This window comes from Drosophila obscura, unplaced genomic scaffold, assembly GCF_018151105.1.
Source record: "Drosophila obscura isolate BZ-5 IFL unplaced genomic scaffold, ASM1815110v1 contig_30, whole genome shotgun sequence".
In the NCBI taxonomy this organism is placed as follows: domain Eukaryota; kingdom Metazoa; phylum Arthropoda; class Insecta; order Diptera; family Drosophilidae; genus Drosophila; species Drosophila obscura.
The window spans coordinates 408,353-421,517 of record NW_024542818.1 but is presented as its reverse complement, the minus strand read 5'-3'; the positions used below and the strand labels follow the sequence as shown (position 1 = coordinate 421,517).

Here is a 13,165-nt window from a genome sequence, read left to right as displayed (position 1 = left end):
CATTGTGCAAAACCCTACCAAAATCCCATTCCTATTACACAAAAAACTCCCACTTAAACTTTAATCAACGAAAAACCTTTTTTTACACTCCACAAAGCAGAAAAGCGAGGAAAAAACTGAATAATCAAAATCATAAACATTTGCCTAAATGGTCTGAGAGCATAGCAAATCGCGTTCACGGCCATCATGTACGAGTAAAAACTAAAAACCATGAAGCTGTGTAAAATAAAGTATTAGGGCATTAATATTCACACGCCCTCTGGACTGAGGGTCAAAGAGTGTGGGGGGATGGGGGTGCATGACCTGGCCATCTCTCAACCCCCAAAAAGCCCAACTGGGGCTCAGTCGGAGTCCCAGTCCCCAATCCGCTGCCAATCCCCCAACTGTGTAGCTGGTACCGACCTTTTTGGCAAAGTGAGCAGCAATAAAAGTTTAAATAGAAGTGGCAACAAACCACAACAGCACTCATCACGCTCCAACGCCATCTCGTCTGCACCATCAGCAAATGGGGCAGGTGGCAATGCCAAAAAGTGGGTGCGGATCTGGGTGTGGGTGTGGTGAGTGTGTGGCAAACGGGCATTTTCCGGCCAACCAAAAAAAACAGAAACGATAAAGTAAAGCCAGGCAAAACCTCAAAGCAGACAAGCTAACAAGGATTAGTGAAGGATGTGGCATTGACCTGAAATATTGTTTAAAGCAAAGGTTATTTTTGTAATGAAAACTTAATTGAATAATTTTAGAGCATTAATTAGGTTTTATTTGTGGGCATTGTTCCGAGTGCTGTTTTTATAATATGCAAATTATTTTCTAATCTGCCACATGCTCGATATTTTAATTTGTTTATAAATTCAACGAAACGAAAGTGTTAACAAACAATTTTGATAATCAGATTATAAATGAAAATTATTTTATATAGGAGTAGGTAAGGGAAGGGCACAAAAACCCATGGGAGGATGGTTTCATAAAATATTCTGAAGCTTCTATGGAGTATTACTTGATAACTCTACTCATTTGATCATCAATTTGGTATTTATCAGCTATTCCTATTTTTCCTTGAGATTTTTCGATCTTAAATGTATTTTCATATTTTCATATGAAATCAATATTATTTGTTATATTTCAGGATGTTTTCTTACATATTGAAGCACCATTTTTATACCCGTACTCAAAAAAGAGTTAAGGGGTATATTAGATTTGTGGTAAAAGTGGATGTGTGTAACGCAGAGAAGGAAACGTTTCCGACCCCATAAAGTATATATATTCTTGATCAGCATCAATAGCCGAGTCGATATAGCCATGTCTGTCTGTCCGTCTGTCTGTCTGTCTGTCTCGATGAGCGCCTAGATCTCAGAGACTATAAGAGCTAGGGCAACCAAATTTGGTTTCCAGACTCATGTGATATCCCACTGTTACAAGTGTATTTCAAAATTTCGCCCCGCCCCCTTCCGCCACCACAAAGGACGAAAATCTGTGGCAGGCACATTTTTAAAGATACGATAAAACTAAAAACGCAGTGTCGTAGAGAATGCCCATATCTACCAGACTGCCGAATCTGAATCAGATCGGATCATAATTATAGCCAGAATGAAGAAATTAATTTTCAGTTGCTTCCCCTTCCCCCTCCTGACGCATTCAAGCAAGTCATTTTCCTTCTCGCTCGCACACTCTGCCGCGTTCAGTGCGCGAGCAACCCCTAGCGGAGGAGATGTAGAATCTAATTGGAACATGTACAATCTACATGTTAGATGTAGAATATACATTGTAGATGTAGATATCAGATGTAGCAAAAAAATGTTAAATGTAAAATTTTTTTTTTAATTCTAAAATTCTAAAAAATCATATGCTTAAAAATGTTTATGCTGACTGAGTACGGGTATAAGTAGAGTCGCGTCCCCAGAAGCGACTCGCACGTTCCTTCTCGTTTATTCTATTATTATGTATTAACTTAGCTTGATGCGAATGTCTGTTCAATATTTCCTTTTGATTCTTAGCCTATTGTACCCATAATTCCCTTAACCGAAACTCCCATTCCTTTAACTCTTAACCAACACTCACTACATTAGTGTTGCACAATTTGGGCTGCCATTCTCTTCTGTTCGGGGCACTTTTTCACTCAGTTTTTGCAGGCATTGTTCTGGGTTAAAGAGTAGAAGTAATAATACTCAAATAAAACATTTACAGGCACGGCCACAGACGACGAAAAACTGTAAATGACATGCCGCTGGTGGCACACGATGGCAGTGGCAATGGGGTTGGAAAGGCATGGAGCAAAAGGCTTCTGCGGTAAGACCACAAAAACAGAGTCGACTCTCGTGTCGCCAGCGTTGTCGTTTTGTCGTTTTTCGAGCTTGAGTCAAGTGGAGTTTGAAGGAGCTGCAAGTGCACTTCATTTCGTTATCCCTCCGCCCCACTGGCACACACTGGCACTGGCCGCTCTCTTGCCATGCTCTCCCCCACAGTTGCCTCATAAATTGAAACCGAAAAAAAAACACGCTTGTGGCAGGCATTCAGGCAGGAAGCAGGCGCATGAAGTGCACACTTGAAGGTAAGAACTGCCTACAGAAATAACCTGGTGGCGGCGGCGGCACACGAATAGATAAAGACTCCATCCAAAAGGGTGAGGGTAGGAGGAGGAGGTGGAGCAGAAGGATGGTGGGTGGCAACATTTAGTACACTTTACCTGCTTCTTTTAGCTGCAGCAGCACACCACTGCCACAAAACAAAACAAAACCGCAAATGCGACAAAAGCAGAATGCAATTCGCACTTGAAACTCTGTGGGGCAACAACAGCAACAAGAAAGGCGGCACTGATGGAGAACAGAGACAGAGAATTTAGTTGAGATATAGAGAGTGAGATGGAGAGTGAGATAGAGAGAGGGAGATATATAGAGAGACATTACGAAAGAGACAGAGAAAACGAGTCTAGTTTTGTGGTAAAAACAAAGAACTTTCCGTAGGCAAAAGTACGCGTTTGCTTTTCTCCTAGTTATGCTCTTGTCCAAAAGGGTATTACGACTATGAAGTGAACGTTTGCAGCATTTATTTGAGGGTAATTTCTGTTATGAAAAATCTGCATATTAAAAATAACCTTTCAATAGTTTTAATCCCAACTAAAGATAGTTTCTATATATTATCAAATATATTTTCCACGCACATTTTAGCCACTGGATTCCACTAAGATCGGTTCACTATATCATGTAGCAGCGTTGGAAACATTAAGACCAATTTCGTAAGAAAATTCTTAGTAAATTCTTTGAAATTTCAGAGAACTATCCATTAAAACGCTCTCCAGCTAATCAGAACAGCTTTCCATAAAAACGATAGTTCTGATAGGGTATCCTACCAGCATCTCTACTTCCAGATGGTAGATGGTACTTTTTTGTGTGTGTTTTTTCGGTTTGCCCCCCAATTTGCTGCAGAAAATGAAAATTTAAATTTTTAACCAACGATGGAGTCGAGTCGAGGAGCAGCATAGAACCAGGCTGAGAACGAGGCTGAGAAAAAGTTTTAACAGTTTTTGCTGCTGCAGCTGCAGCTGGGAAATTTCACACATTTCCCACAGCGCATTTTCCGGCGTTTTCCCCCCCTCTTCATGTTCTTGGAGTTCTTTTGTGTGTGTCAACCAAGAAGTCTTCAATCCGTACGAGCGAGAGTGATGAATGAAGTGGCCCCAAAAACCCAAGGTGAACTCCGGGTTCCGGTGCTCTCCTTCCGGCTCTCGGTTTAATTTAACATAATGAAAAGGGAAAATGTTCAATGAAGTGTGGTTGAGGAACGAACGGCAGGGAGAGAGTTAGAGCTGCCCCACAGCTTCCTGTGTGGCATAGCCATGGCTTTGTTTTATTTTCCCAGCTAACAACAACAATCATCGTCATCATCATCAGCAACAGTGGGAGGGGAAGGGAGGAGCCCACAGGCTAGGCGAAGGAATGCACATCCGACACCGTGTATCCTGCCACTTCACTTTGCCACCCAACGCCAGCCACTGTCCCTGTGTCCCACCCATTCCGACAGCATGCAACAAATGCCTCGAGTGCATAACTGGCTGGCACACACACACAGCACCGGCACCAGCACCAGCACCGGCACCAGCACGATCCCTGCCCTGGCTCTCTAACACTGACTCTGGCATAAATCATGGCTGGCATTTGCATGTTGCCCATGCCCCCATGCCCCATTCTACATGCTGCATGCAGCACACACAGCTAATCTGTGTCCTGGCCAAGTGGGTAGTGGGAAGTGCATCCTTTGTATGCTTTTTGTTTACTTTTCATGTACTTGCTCAATTAAAAAATTGCTCCAATCGAGGAGCGTGGAGCGGGTAACGGGGGAGGGGCTGGCTTTCCTTTCTGAATTTGCCTTGTGACAATTAATACGTTTCGGCCTGCTCCGGGTTTCTAATTGCATTTTCACACGAAATGCCGCAATTTTTTCCCCCCTCCCCAGTCCGAGTCCTGATTTTCACACCTAGAAATATGTAAATTTTACTTTCAATGCAGGAAAAAGGAAAACACTGTTTATATCTCTGTAGATAATATTAATGGCAGCTGCATTTGTCCGACTGTCTACCCGATATTCGGATCGAGATTTACGTTAAATTCCAGAAGAAAAAAATAACCTCAAGGAATTCCTTTCAGAGAAAAGCCTTTTGTCTTGGGCCTTAGCTGAACAGCAACTGTTTCTTTATTTGGCCAAGAACGGTAGACCTCTTCGGTGTTCGGGTTGTAGCCAAATTCGAAGTGAAAGCCGAAGTTAAATCTCTCCTCTCAAAGAGCAACGCAGGCGCCAACACACCATAAAGAGAAAACTCTACAAAATGGGCAAGAGATTAGAGGAGAGAATTATATGCGGTGTAGCGGTGTAGCGGTGTAATTTGGCACCATATGCTGGCACCGGTGGAGGAGGTTTTATTACTATAAGCATGAGGATCTATTAAAAAATCATTAGGTTGATGCTTTTGGGAATAGGTCAAGAAAGCCTTGTACTTAAAATGTAAACAATTCTTGAAAACTATTTCAAAAATACTTGCAGCTAGAATTTAATACATAGATGGAAGAGGATCTGTGAGCTAACATATTTTTAGCTACTTACCGGCATTCTTCTGAATGGAAAGAACCACACTACCTGCAAAAAAAGAAAATGTTCAAAAATATTAAAAATCAGTCATCAATCCGTTTATATCAAAGATGTTTCCTTTCTCTGTTTATCTATTCACCAATTTTATAGTTTTTGTGAAAATATTTCAGAGCAATATCAATCAATCCTTATTTTGTTCATCCATCAATTCGGAATATCATTTTAATTAATGGTCATAAAATATTCTCTATATTTATATGCCATTTTTATGCCCTTTTTCTTTACAATTAATTTCTCTTTTTCAGCAATTAAAATTCAATTAAGCCGTATCAATCCTTTAGCAATATCAATCAAGAGACTGACTTGCCACTTTTCTTTCAATTTGTTTCATTAAATGTTTACCTTTTGCCGAAGAAAATATTCTCTCGTATTTTTCCATTACAATTGATTCACTCAAATTCATTTTTCAATAAATATTTTTCATTTTCCAATATCTTCCTTCCATCAATTTAGAAAATATTCTACCCATACTCGATTAATTTATGAATTTTAATAAAAAATAAAATAGACCACTTTTAGGTCTTGCATTTCTCCATTTGAGAATTTTTTTACCCCTCTCTCTCACCCATTCTCTCTGCTATTGCTGGTTTTTTCTCTCCCACATTTATGGCTATATTCCCTCTATCTCAATTTGTATTCCATTCCCAACCATGTACAAATATTTTCATTAGAAAAAATGAATCTCAAAATGGTACGAAAAAAATATATATTTTAATTTTACTGATGATTTTAGATTGTAGCCTACACAACAAAAAATATGAACACACACACACACACATAAAAAGAGATAGAAAAAGGTACACAAATTCTTATCAAGGAGCATTGCAAAAAATGTGTGCAATTAAAAACTTCCCAGAACACAATACAAAAGAGAATCAAAAACTAGAGAGACTTTCTTTCGAAAACAGCAGTAGGGGAAAAATGCAGATTCAGGCTAGAGCAAAACTGTAAACGAAAACTAAAAGAAGGTCCTGGATGCTTGGGTATCATTGGATTTTAATTAACAGTATAGAAAAACTACAAAAACAGACAGGGTAGTGGTTGGATAGTAGCAAACAAAGCACAATGGCAAAGGTCCTTGGGCCTTGGGGCGCGCAAGAGGATGCACATGCATATTATGTGGACTCCTGCTTTTGGGTTATCCTGTTCTTTTCTGTTCCGTTTGTTCGTTTGTTTGCTCTGTGACTTTGAGTCCTTGCAACAGTTCTGGGGGCCAAGATTGGTTGCTACTTGATTGCATTTTTGTGGAATTTCTTTTTTTTTTTTGGGTTTTAATAGTTCTTTTTTTATACAGGGTAAGCGAAAAGGACATGTGGGTATGTTGTGCTGGTGGAAATTAGTCCACGTTTCTATCGGTAGGAGTAGATGATTGTGGGAACAGATATAATTTTTCCAATCAACACAAAAATCTTGCCAACTATTTTAATCTTTTTTCCTCACATTGGAAAGGATAGTTCGTAAAGAGTTGCTTAGATATCTAAAAGTTTGGGTATCTTTAGAGTCAAACTATCCCCCAAAGCGTTTTCCACTTGATTTTTTCCCCCATCTTAAACAAAGTAAATCTGTGGACGAGCTCGAGAGTCTCGTCATGAATCAAGTCCCACGCCTGCATAAACCCATCCATGGCATTGAGAGTCCTGCCTCGTGGCTGGCGACACACGCACCGGGTCAATTTCATGCAACACAAACAAAGCGGGGCACTCGAAGAGCTATGGGGTAGCCGCCCACAGTTCCGAGAAGCTTTTCCGTCTTGCATGTAGGACACGTTTGGGGCATGCCGCCCCAAAGCCCGCGTCCCCTTTGAGAGGCAGCCAGGCGGTCTCGGTCGGGCAGGTGCTCAGCTGTAACTAAACGTCCGTTTTAACATTGCCGCCTGATGGTTGCCCTCAGTCTCTTCCGTCCTCAGTTCTCAACCCCATGGGCCATGGCACTGCGTGTGTGTGCGGCAAGTGGCATGTGGCACATGTCAGGGGCTGGTCACGTCTGCTGGGGCATAATTGATAGTTCAATCTGTTGCAGATCAAACGCTTGACAGCAGCCAACAGATCAAACTGAAAAATTGTACCACAAAAGAAGGAGAAACTGTGCAGAAATTTGATTGCGGGTATATGTATCTCAAAGATACTGCATCTAGAGTTAGCTTCACGTAAATTGGGGCATACTTAAGAGTAGAAAAGCAACAAATTTTGATTGACTACATAAAGCTATCAATGAATACACTGATTGAATGGTTTTTGGGGTGAATACTGAATGAATGGAGCTAAAATAAAATATATTTAAGGAATATTAAACAACATTTCAAATGGATAATTTTCTTTAACGTTCCCATCCACAAACGTATTACAATTTCTACTCAAAGTCAACTAATTTTTGATATATTTTTTGCCTCTTTTTTCCCGCTGGGATAATTTCATATTTATTTTAAAAGGCTTTTGGCCTTTCAGCCAGCCAGCAGCACTTTACTTACTCATGGTTCGTGGGCGTTTTGTCAACCCCAAAGAGGTTGTGGGGGGTTGGTGGAAAAACTGTGAGAGTTTTGCTCGATGGCATAAAAACATCTCTCAGCCAAATAGATTTTTATGCTTTTAAGTAATTTGCTGCACAAATTGAAAGACCTTCAAGGAGCAGCAAACAGCAGCAGCTGCAGTCTTTGGGAAAAACTCTTGGCTCGAACTTTGGACATGGTATTTTTTATGCCAATTTTTCGTGTGCTGCTCATGTTTTGTCGCTTAATTTTAATGGCTTGTTGCGCATTAAACTTCTAGCTTCATTTATGTTTATTGGCGCACTTTTATTTGTGTAATTTACGCCGTCGAGTGCCGATCATAAATTGTGACACGAACTGAACGAACAGAGAGCACATAGCGACAGAGAGAATGTTCCGTTCTATCGTGCAAAGGTCACGTTGTCTCATTAAAGTCCCGCCGACAGCGACTCCGAACAAGAACAATAAGTGTAATAACAAGGGCAATAACTCCCACCGGGACCCACACCACAGCAGCAGCACCCACACACACAAGCACACATGTCAGCGGGAAGGAGGCAGTGGGGCGTACAAGGACAGCAAGTGATTTACCTTTGAACTGAAAGACTATAAAATGAACAATTTTTAAGGCATTTGTTGAACATAAAATATAAATTGGTACCTTAAAACATATAATATATAAGCTAAATTAACAAAAGTCAAGTTTTTGAATACACAATACTTTAAAGTTAAGATAATACGAGAAGTTTAACCTAAAGATATGAGAGAATTTTCTGTGCTGGTTAGTTTTTGACTGACAAGTAAATAACAATCTAAAGATTTGATTTTAATATATTAAAAAAAAAAAGTTCACCGAATTATCACCAATTAATTTTATTAGATAATAAGCAAAGAACTTTAATTATTATTTACCCTTAAAATATTTTAAACTTTAAAGATTAGGCTTACAAACAGAAAATATTTATACCCTAAGATAAGACATGAATACGGAACTTTTCGTCTATTTCGTTTTTGGAATTTGTTGTCTAGTTTGGGAATTTTGTTTATTTATTTTTTTTATATTACATTTTTTGTGGTCTATTTTCTCAATGGGATTTTGCAGAAAATATACCCCAAAACATATTCGCAACTTCGTAAGTCATTTATGGCACTTCCTGCTCTTTAATTATTAAACTTCCAGCTCATAGATAACACACTCAAAGTTCTTGCATACTTGCTCTATAAAATCACCGCCCAAGGCAATTCATCAACGTCCTAAAACACTTCAGGTTAATGCGCGTGTATTCTCAGATATCTATCAATATTAAATCATCTTTAATTTGAAAACATCTTCAAGCAAATAGCCAAAAAAAAAAATATCACTTCCAATGAAATTCATAGAATTTCTAATTAAATCTAATCAAGCTGTCATTAATATGCTATCAATATCATATCAGTGGAAGACCTCAAACTATAGGCAAGCACTCCAATGAAGGAAGAGTTCAGTGTGGAATTAAACGTTGAAGAATAAACTAATGGAAATGAACAAATTTAGAGCCAATAAATTCATATAAAGCGAATATAATGCAAGGTAAAATTGTCTTAAATTCTAGAAATATCTTTAATTATTCGTATTTCTTTCGTATATGTAGTTAATATAGTCAACCTCTTGACATGGCTGCTGCTGATGGTAGCACTCGTCTGGAGCTGGCAATTCAATGGAGGTGTGGCCATGCCACAGGTGGAACCGCGCCATCAAACCTGCGACAATGAGCGGCGATACGAGAACCAGGTCATGTGCGAGGGCAAAGACTTTGGCGCCCTGGTGCCGTATCCGGATAATTGCAGCCTTTTTCTCGTCTGCGATTGTCTGTATCCCACGGTGAAGCTGTGTCCAGCAGAGCTCTGGTGGGATAATTCCTCGCAGATATGCAATTATCCGCAGGCGGTGGATTGTGTTTACTACTCCATTGAAACGCCCGTACCCACGGATGGAACAACGCGAATTACACCGGGTATTACCACCGAATCAACGACTTTAAGTACTCCAAAAGCGTCCGAACAACCAACACCGTTGAGCACTCCAAAGGTCACCGAAGAACCAACCACTTTTAGTACTCCAAAAGTGACGGACATTCCCTGTATAACTTCCAGCTGGGACCCGCCACAGTCGCCGCCTGGCATTCCCGATGATTTCTGTAGGCAATATCCGGATGGTTCGGTGCATCGTTATCCGTACGATTGCCAGGCGTATATCAACTGCACCCATGGCTGGCCAGTGCTCAACTATTGTGTCGAGGATAAGGTCTTCAATGAGTGGCTGCTCATCTGCGATACCCCCGACACAACCGAATGCGAGGAGCTGCCATTGCCCACCCCCATCCCAACCGAAACGGTGCCTACTTCCACCACTACAGAGATGGTTTCCACTTCCACGACAGAAGCGGACGATGTGGAGTGCGGACCCACTCCAGAGTTTGTCGAGGAGGATTACTGCCAGCCGTTGGGCAATGGTTTCTACGATTATCCCTACAACTGTAGTGCGTACCTCTCGTGCCGCAATGGCTGCACGGACTTGGACTACTGCATAGCGGACAAGTTGTTCAATCCCTGGCTGCACATCTGCGATACGCCCGATTCAGTGCACTGCGATCCAGAGCCATATCCCACAGTTCCACCATCTACCACGACTGCTCCGAGTACCACAACTTCTGTGGATATTTCCACGACTGATGGCACAACTGCCACCACAGAGGCAGCCACTAGCACCACACCGGGACTGCCGTCCGATGTGGATCCCAATGATTGTAGGGGTCTACCCGATGGCAGTCGATTGCCATATGCCGGCAACTGTTCGCAGTTTCTGCTCTGCAAGGACAATCGAGTGGAGATGGGTCACTGTCCTCCTACGACGCTCTTCAATCCGGATTTCCTCATCTGCGATGAGGCTGATGATGTCTTGTGCTATGGCGATCGCACCACCACACCGATACCCACGACGACAACTACTGAGGCGACCACACCCACCACCACGGCCACCACAACGACAACGAGGGCCACAACTCTGGGACCCGCGGAGCTCTGTGAGGGTAAGGATGTGGGAGACTCCTTCCCGTACCCCGAGGATTGCTCACAATACTATTTGTGTCTGGGAGGTGGACAATGGGTCCTGGCGCCCTGCATCTATGGCAGTTACTTTGATCCCGAGACATTGAATTGTGGTCCCAATGTCTCCCCGACGGCCTGTCAAGTAGGAGAAGCAACCACAGCAGCACCCACAACCACCGAGAAGGTAACCACACCCACACCCACACCCTCAACGGAGCCACCTTCGACCACTGTGGCAACAACCACAACTCCAGCGCCATCGGGTGGCATTTGCGGTGGCCGGGATGAGGGTGAAAATATCGCCTATCCCAAGGATTGCAACAAGTACATCGTCTGTGTCTCGCCCATACCCATTGCCTTCTACTGCCCCGCGGGATCGTACTTCAGTTCCAAGGACCAGAACTGCGCCAGCTGGGAGGAGAGCGATTGCGATCAGGATGCCAGCACCACAACGCCGTCCCCAGGCATAACCCAAGCACCGTTGGAGCCAACGATATGCACAAACAGCAGTCGCGACACCTTCCCCTATCCGGACAACTGTCAGTGGTTCATCCGCTGTGTGGATGACTATATCTACATGATGGACGTCTGCAACTGCGGGGAGTACTACGATCCCATGAGCGGAAAATGCGGTCCAGATGTACCATCGGATGCCTGTCGCTGGGACTACGCATCCACCACGTCAACCACCAGCGAACCGACAACCAGCACAGCGGTGACCAGGCCGCCACCCCAGAAGAATCCCTGCGACCATGTGGTGGATGGTGCGTTGGTGCCGTATCCCACCGATTGCTCCAAGTACATCAAATGCGATCGCCCCATACCTGTGGCCTTCGACTGTGACAAGGGGGATGAGTTCAGTGTGGAGCTGGGGGAGTGTGTGGACGCATCTCTGGCCGGTTGTTCGATCACAACCACTGCCAATCCTTCGGGATCGACAACGCCATCGACACCATCGACAAAGACAACAGAAGGGGATACTTCAACAGATTCATCCACAGCATCATCTACGGAATCGTCAACTGAATCATCAACAGATTCTTCCACAGATTCTTCTACAGATTCATCAACCGTTTCAATAACCACTCAACAGCCAGATTCATCTTCCACAGAGCCTGGAACAACCACCACAGATTCCCAAACAACACCAAAGCCATCTGGTGGAGTTTGCGAGGGCAAAACGGATGACTCTCGGGTGCCGTATCCCAACAACTGCACCAAATTTATCGTATGTCAATACCCGATACCTGTGGGCTATGATTGTGCCGACGGTTTGGAGTTTAGTCCCACGGAATTGCAGTGTATGGATCCTGATTTGGCAAACTGTAGTCCGAAGGCGACAACTCCTGCCATACCAACATCTACGACGACGGAATCTTCAACAACGAAGTCTACAACAACAGAAGAACCTTCAACAACAGGATCTTCGACAACTCAGGCGTCTTCAACACCTGAGCCTTCAACAACGGAGTCTACGACTAAGGAGCCTGCAACAACGGAGTTTACGACCAAGGAGCCTTCAACAACGGAGTCTACGACTAAGGAGCCTTCAACATCGGAGTCTACAACAACTGAACCTTCAACAACAGAGTCTACGACTAGGGAACCTTCAACGACAGATTTAACGACTAAGGAGCCTTCAACAACAGAGTCTACGACTAAGGAACCTCCAACGACAGAGTCTACGACTAAGGAGCCTTCAACAACGGAGTCTACAACAACTGAACCTTCAACAACAGAGTCTACGACTAGGGAACCTTCAACGACAGATTCAACGACTAAGGAGCCTTCAACAACGGAGTCCACGACTAAGGAACCTTCAACAACGGAGTCTACAACAACTGAACCGACTACAACAGAGTCCACTACCCCAATACCATCGTCTACCGAGTCTACTACACAGGAACCCTCATCCACCACCAAGGAGCCAACCACTTTGGATCCCTACACCCCCAACATTTGCTGTGGCTATCCTCTGGGAACTCTTCTGCCATATCCGAATGACTGCATGCGCTATGTGGTGTGTGATTATCCCATTCCTTATGCAGTCGATTGCGATGCGGGCACCTTCTTCAATGAAAACTTGCTTCAATGTACATCGATGCCCAATGAAAGTTGTCTCTACAAGAGAAGATAAATAATATTAGTAATTTAAATAAAGAATAACCATGCATTCATTTCTTACCTTTTTTCCGTGAAAAATCAATTGTCTAAGTGCACAAATGCTCAACCACTTAAGATACACTTTTAGGGCTTTGCATTCAGACTATTTTTTTGTAATGTTACTGCTATCAATTACACGTAAACCCTTTCCGTAATTTGTCACAAAAAAAAAAGATAAGAGAGAGAAAGAGTGGAAGCCGAAACGTAGATAATTTACCACTTAACAGGCAATTCCCGTGACAGGGAACAAGCCGATTGGCATTGTGTAAGTGGAAGCTAGCTCCTGGAAGACTC

The 13,165-nt window shown here is 42.8% G+C and overlaps 1 protein-coding gene across 1 annotated transcript; it reads left to right on the top strand.

The window, feature by feature from the left end:
• The first annotated feature begins 9,090 nt into the window (after positions 1-9,090).
• Positions 9,091-12,870, top strand: LOC111074342 (mucin-2). The gene is made up of 2 exons (XM_022367081.2): positions 9,091-9,191; positions 9,253-12,870. The coding sequence occupies exons 1-2, from the start codon at positions 9,185-9,187 to the stop codon at positions 12,843-12,845; spliced, it is 3,600 nt and encodes a 1,199-aa protein (XP_022222773.2). The 5' UTR covers positions 9,091-9,184; the 3' UTR covers positions 12,846-12,870.
• Positions 12,871-13,165: the final 295 nt, after the last annotated feature.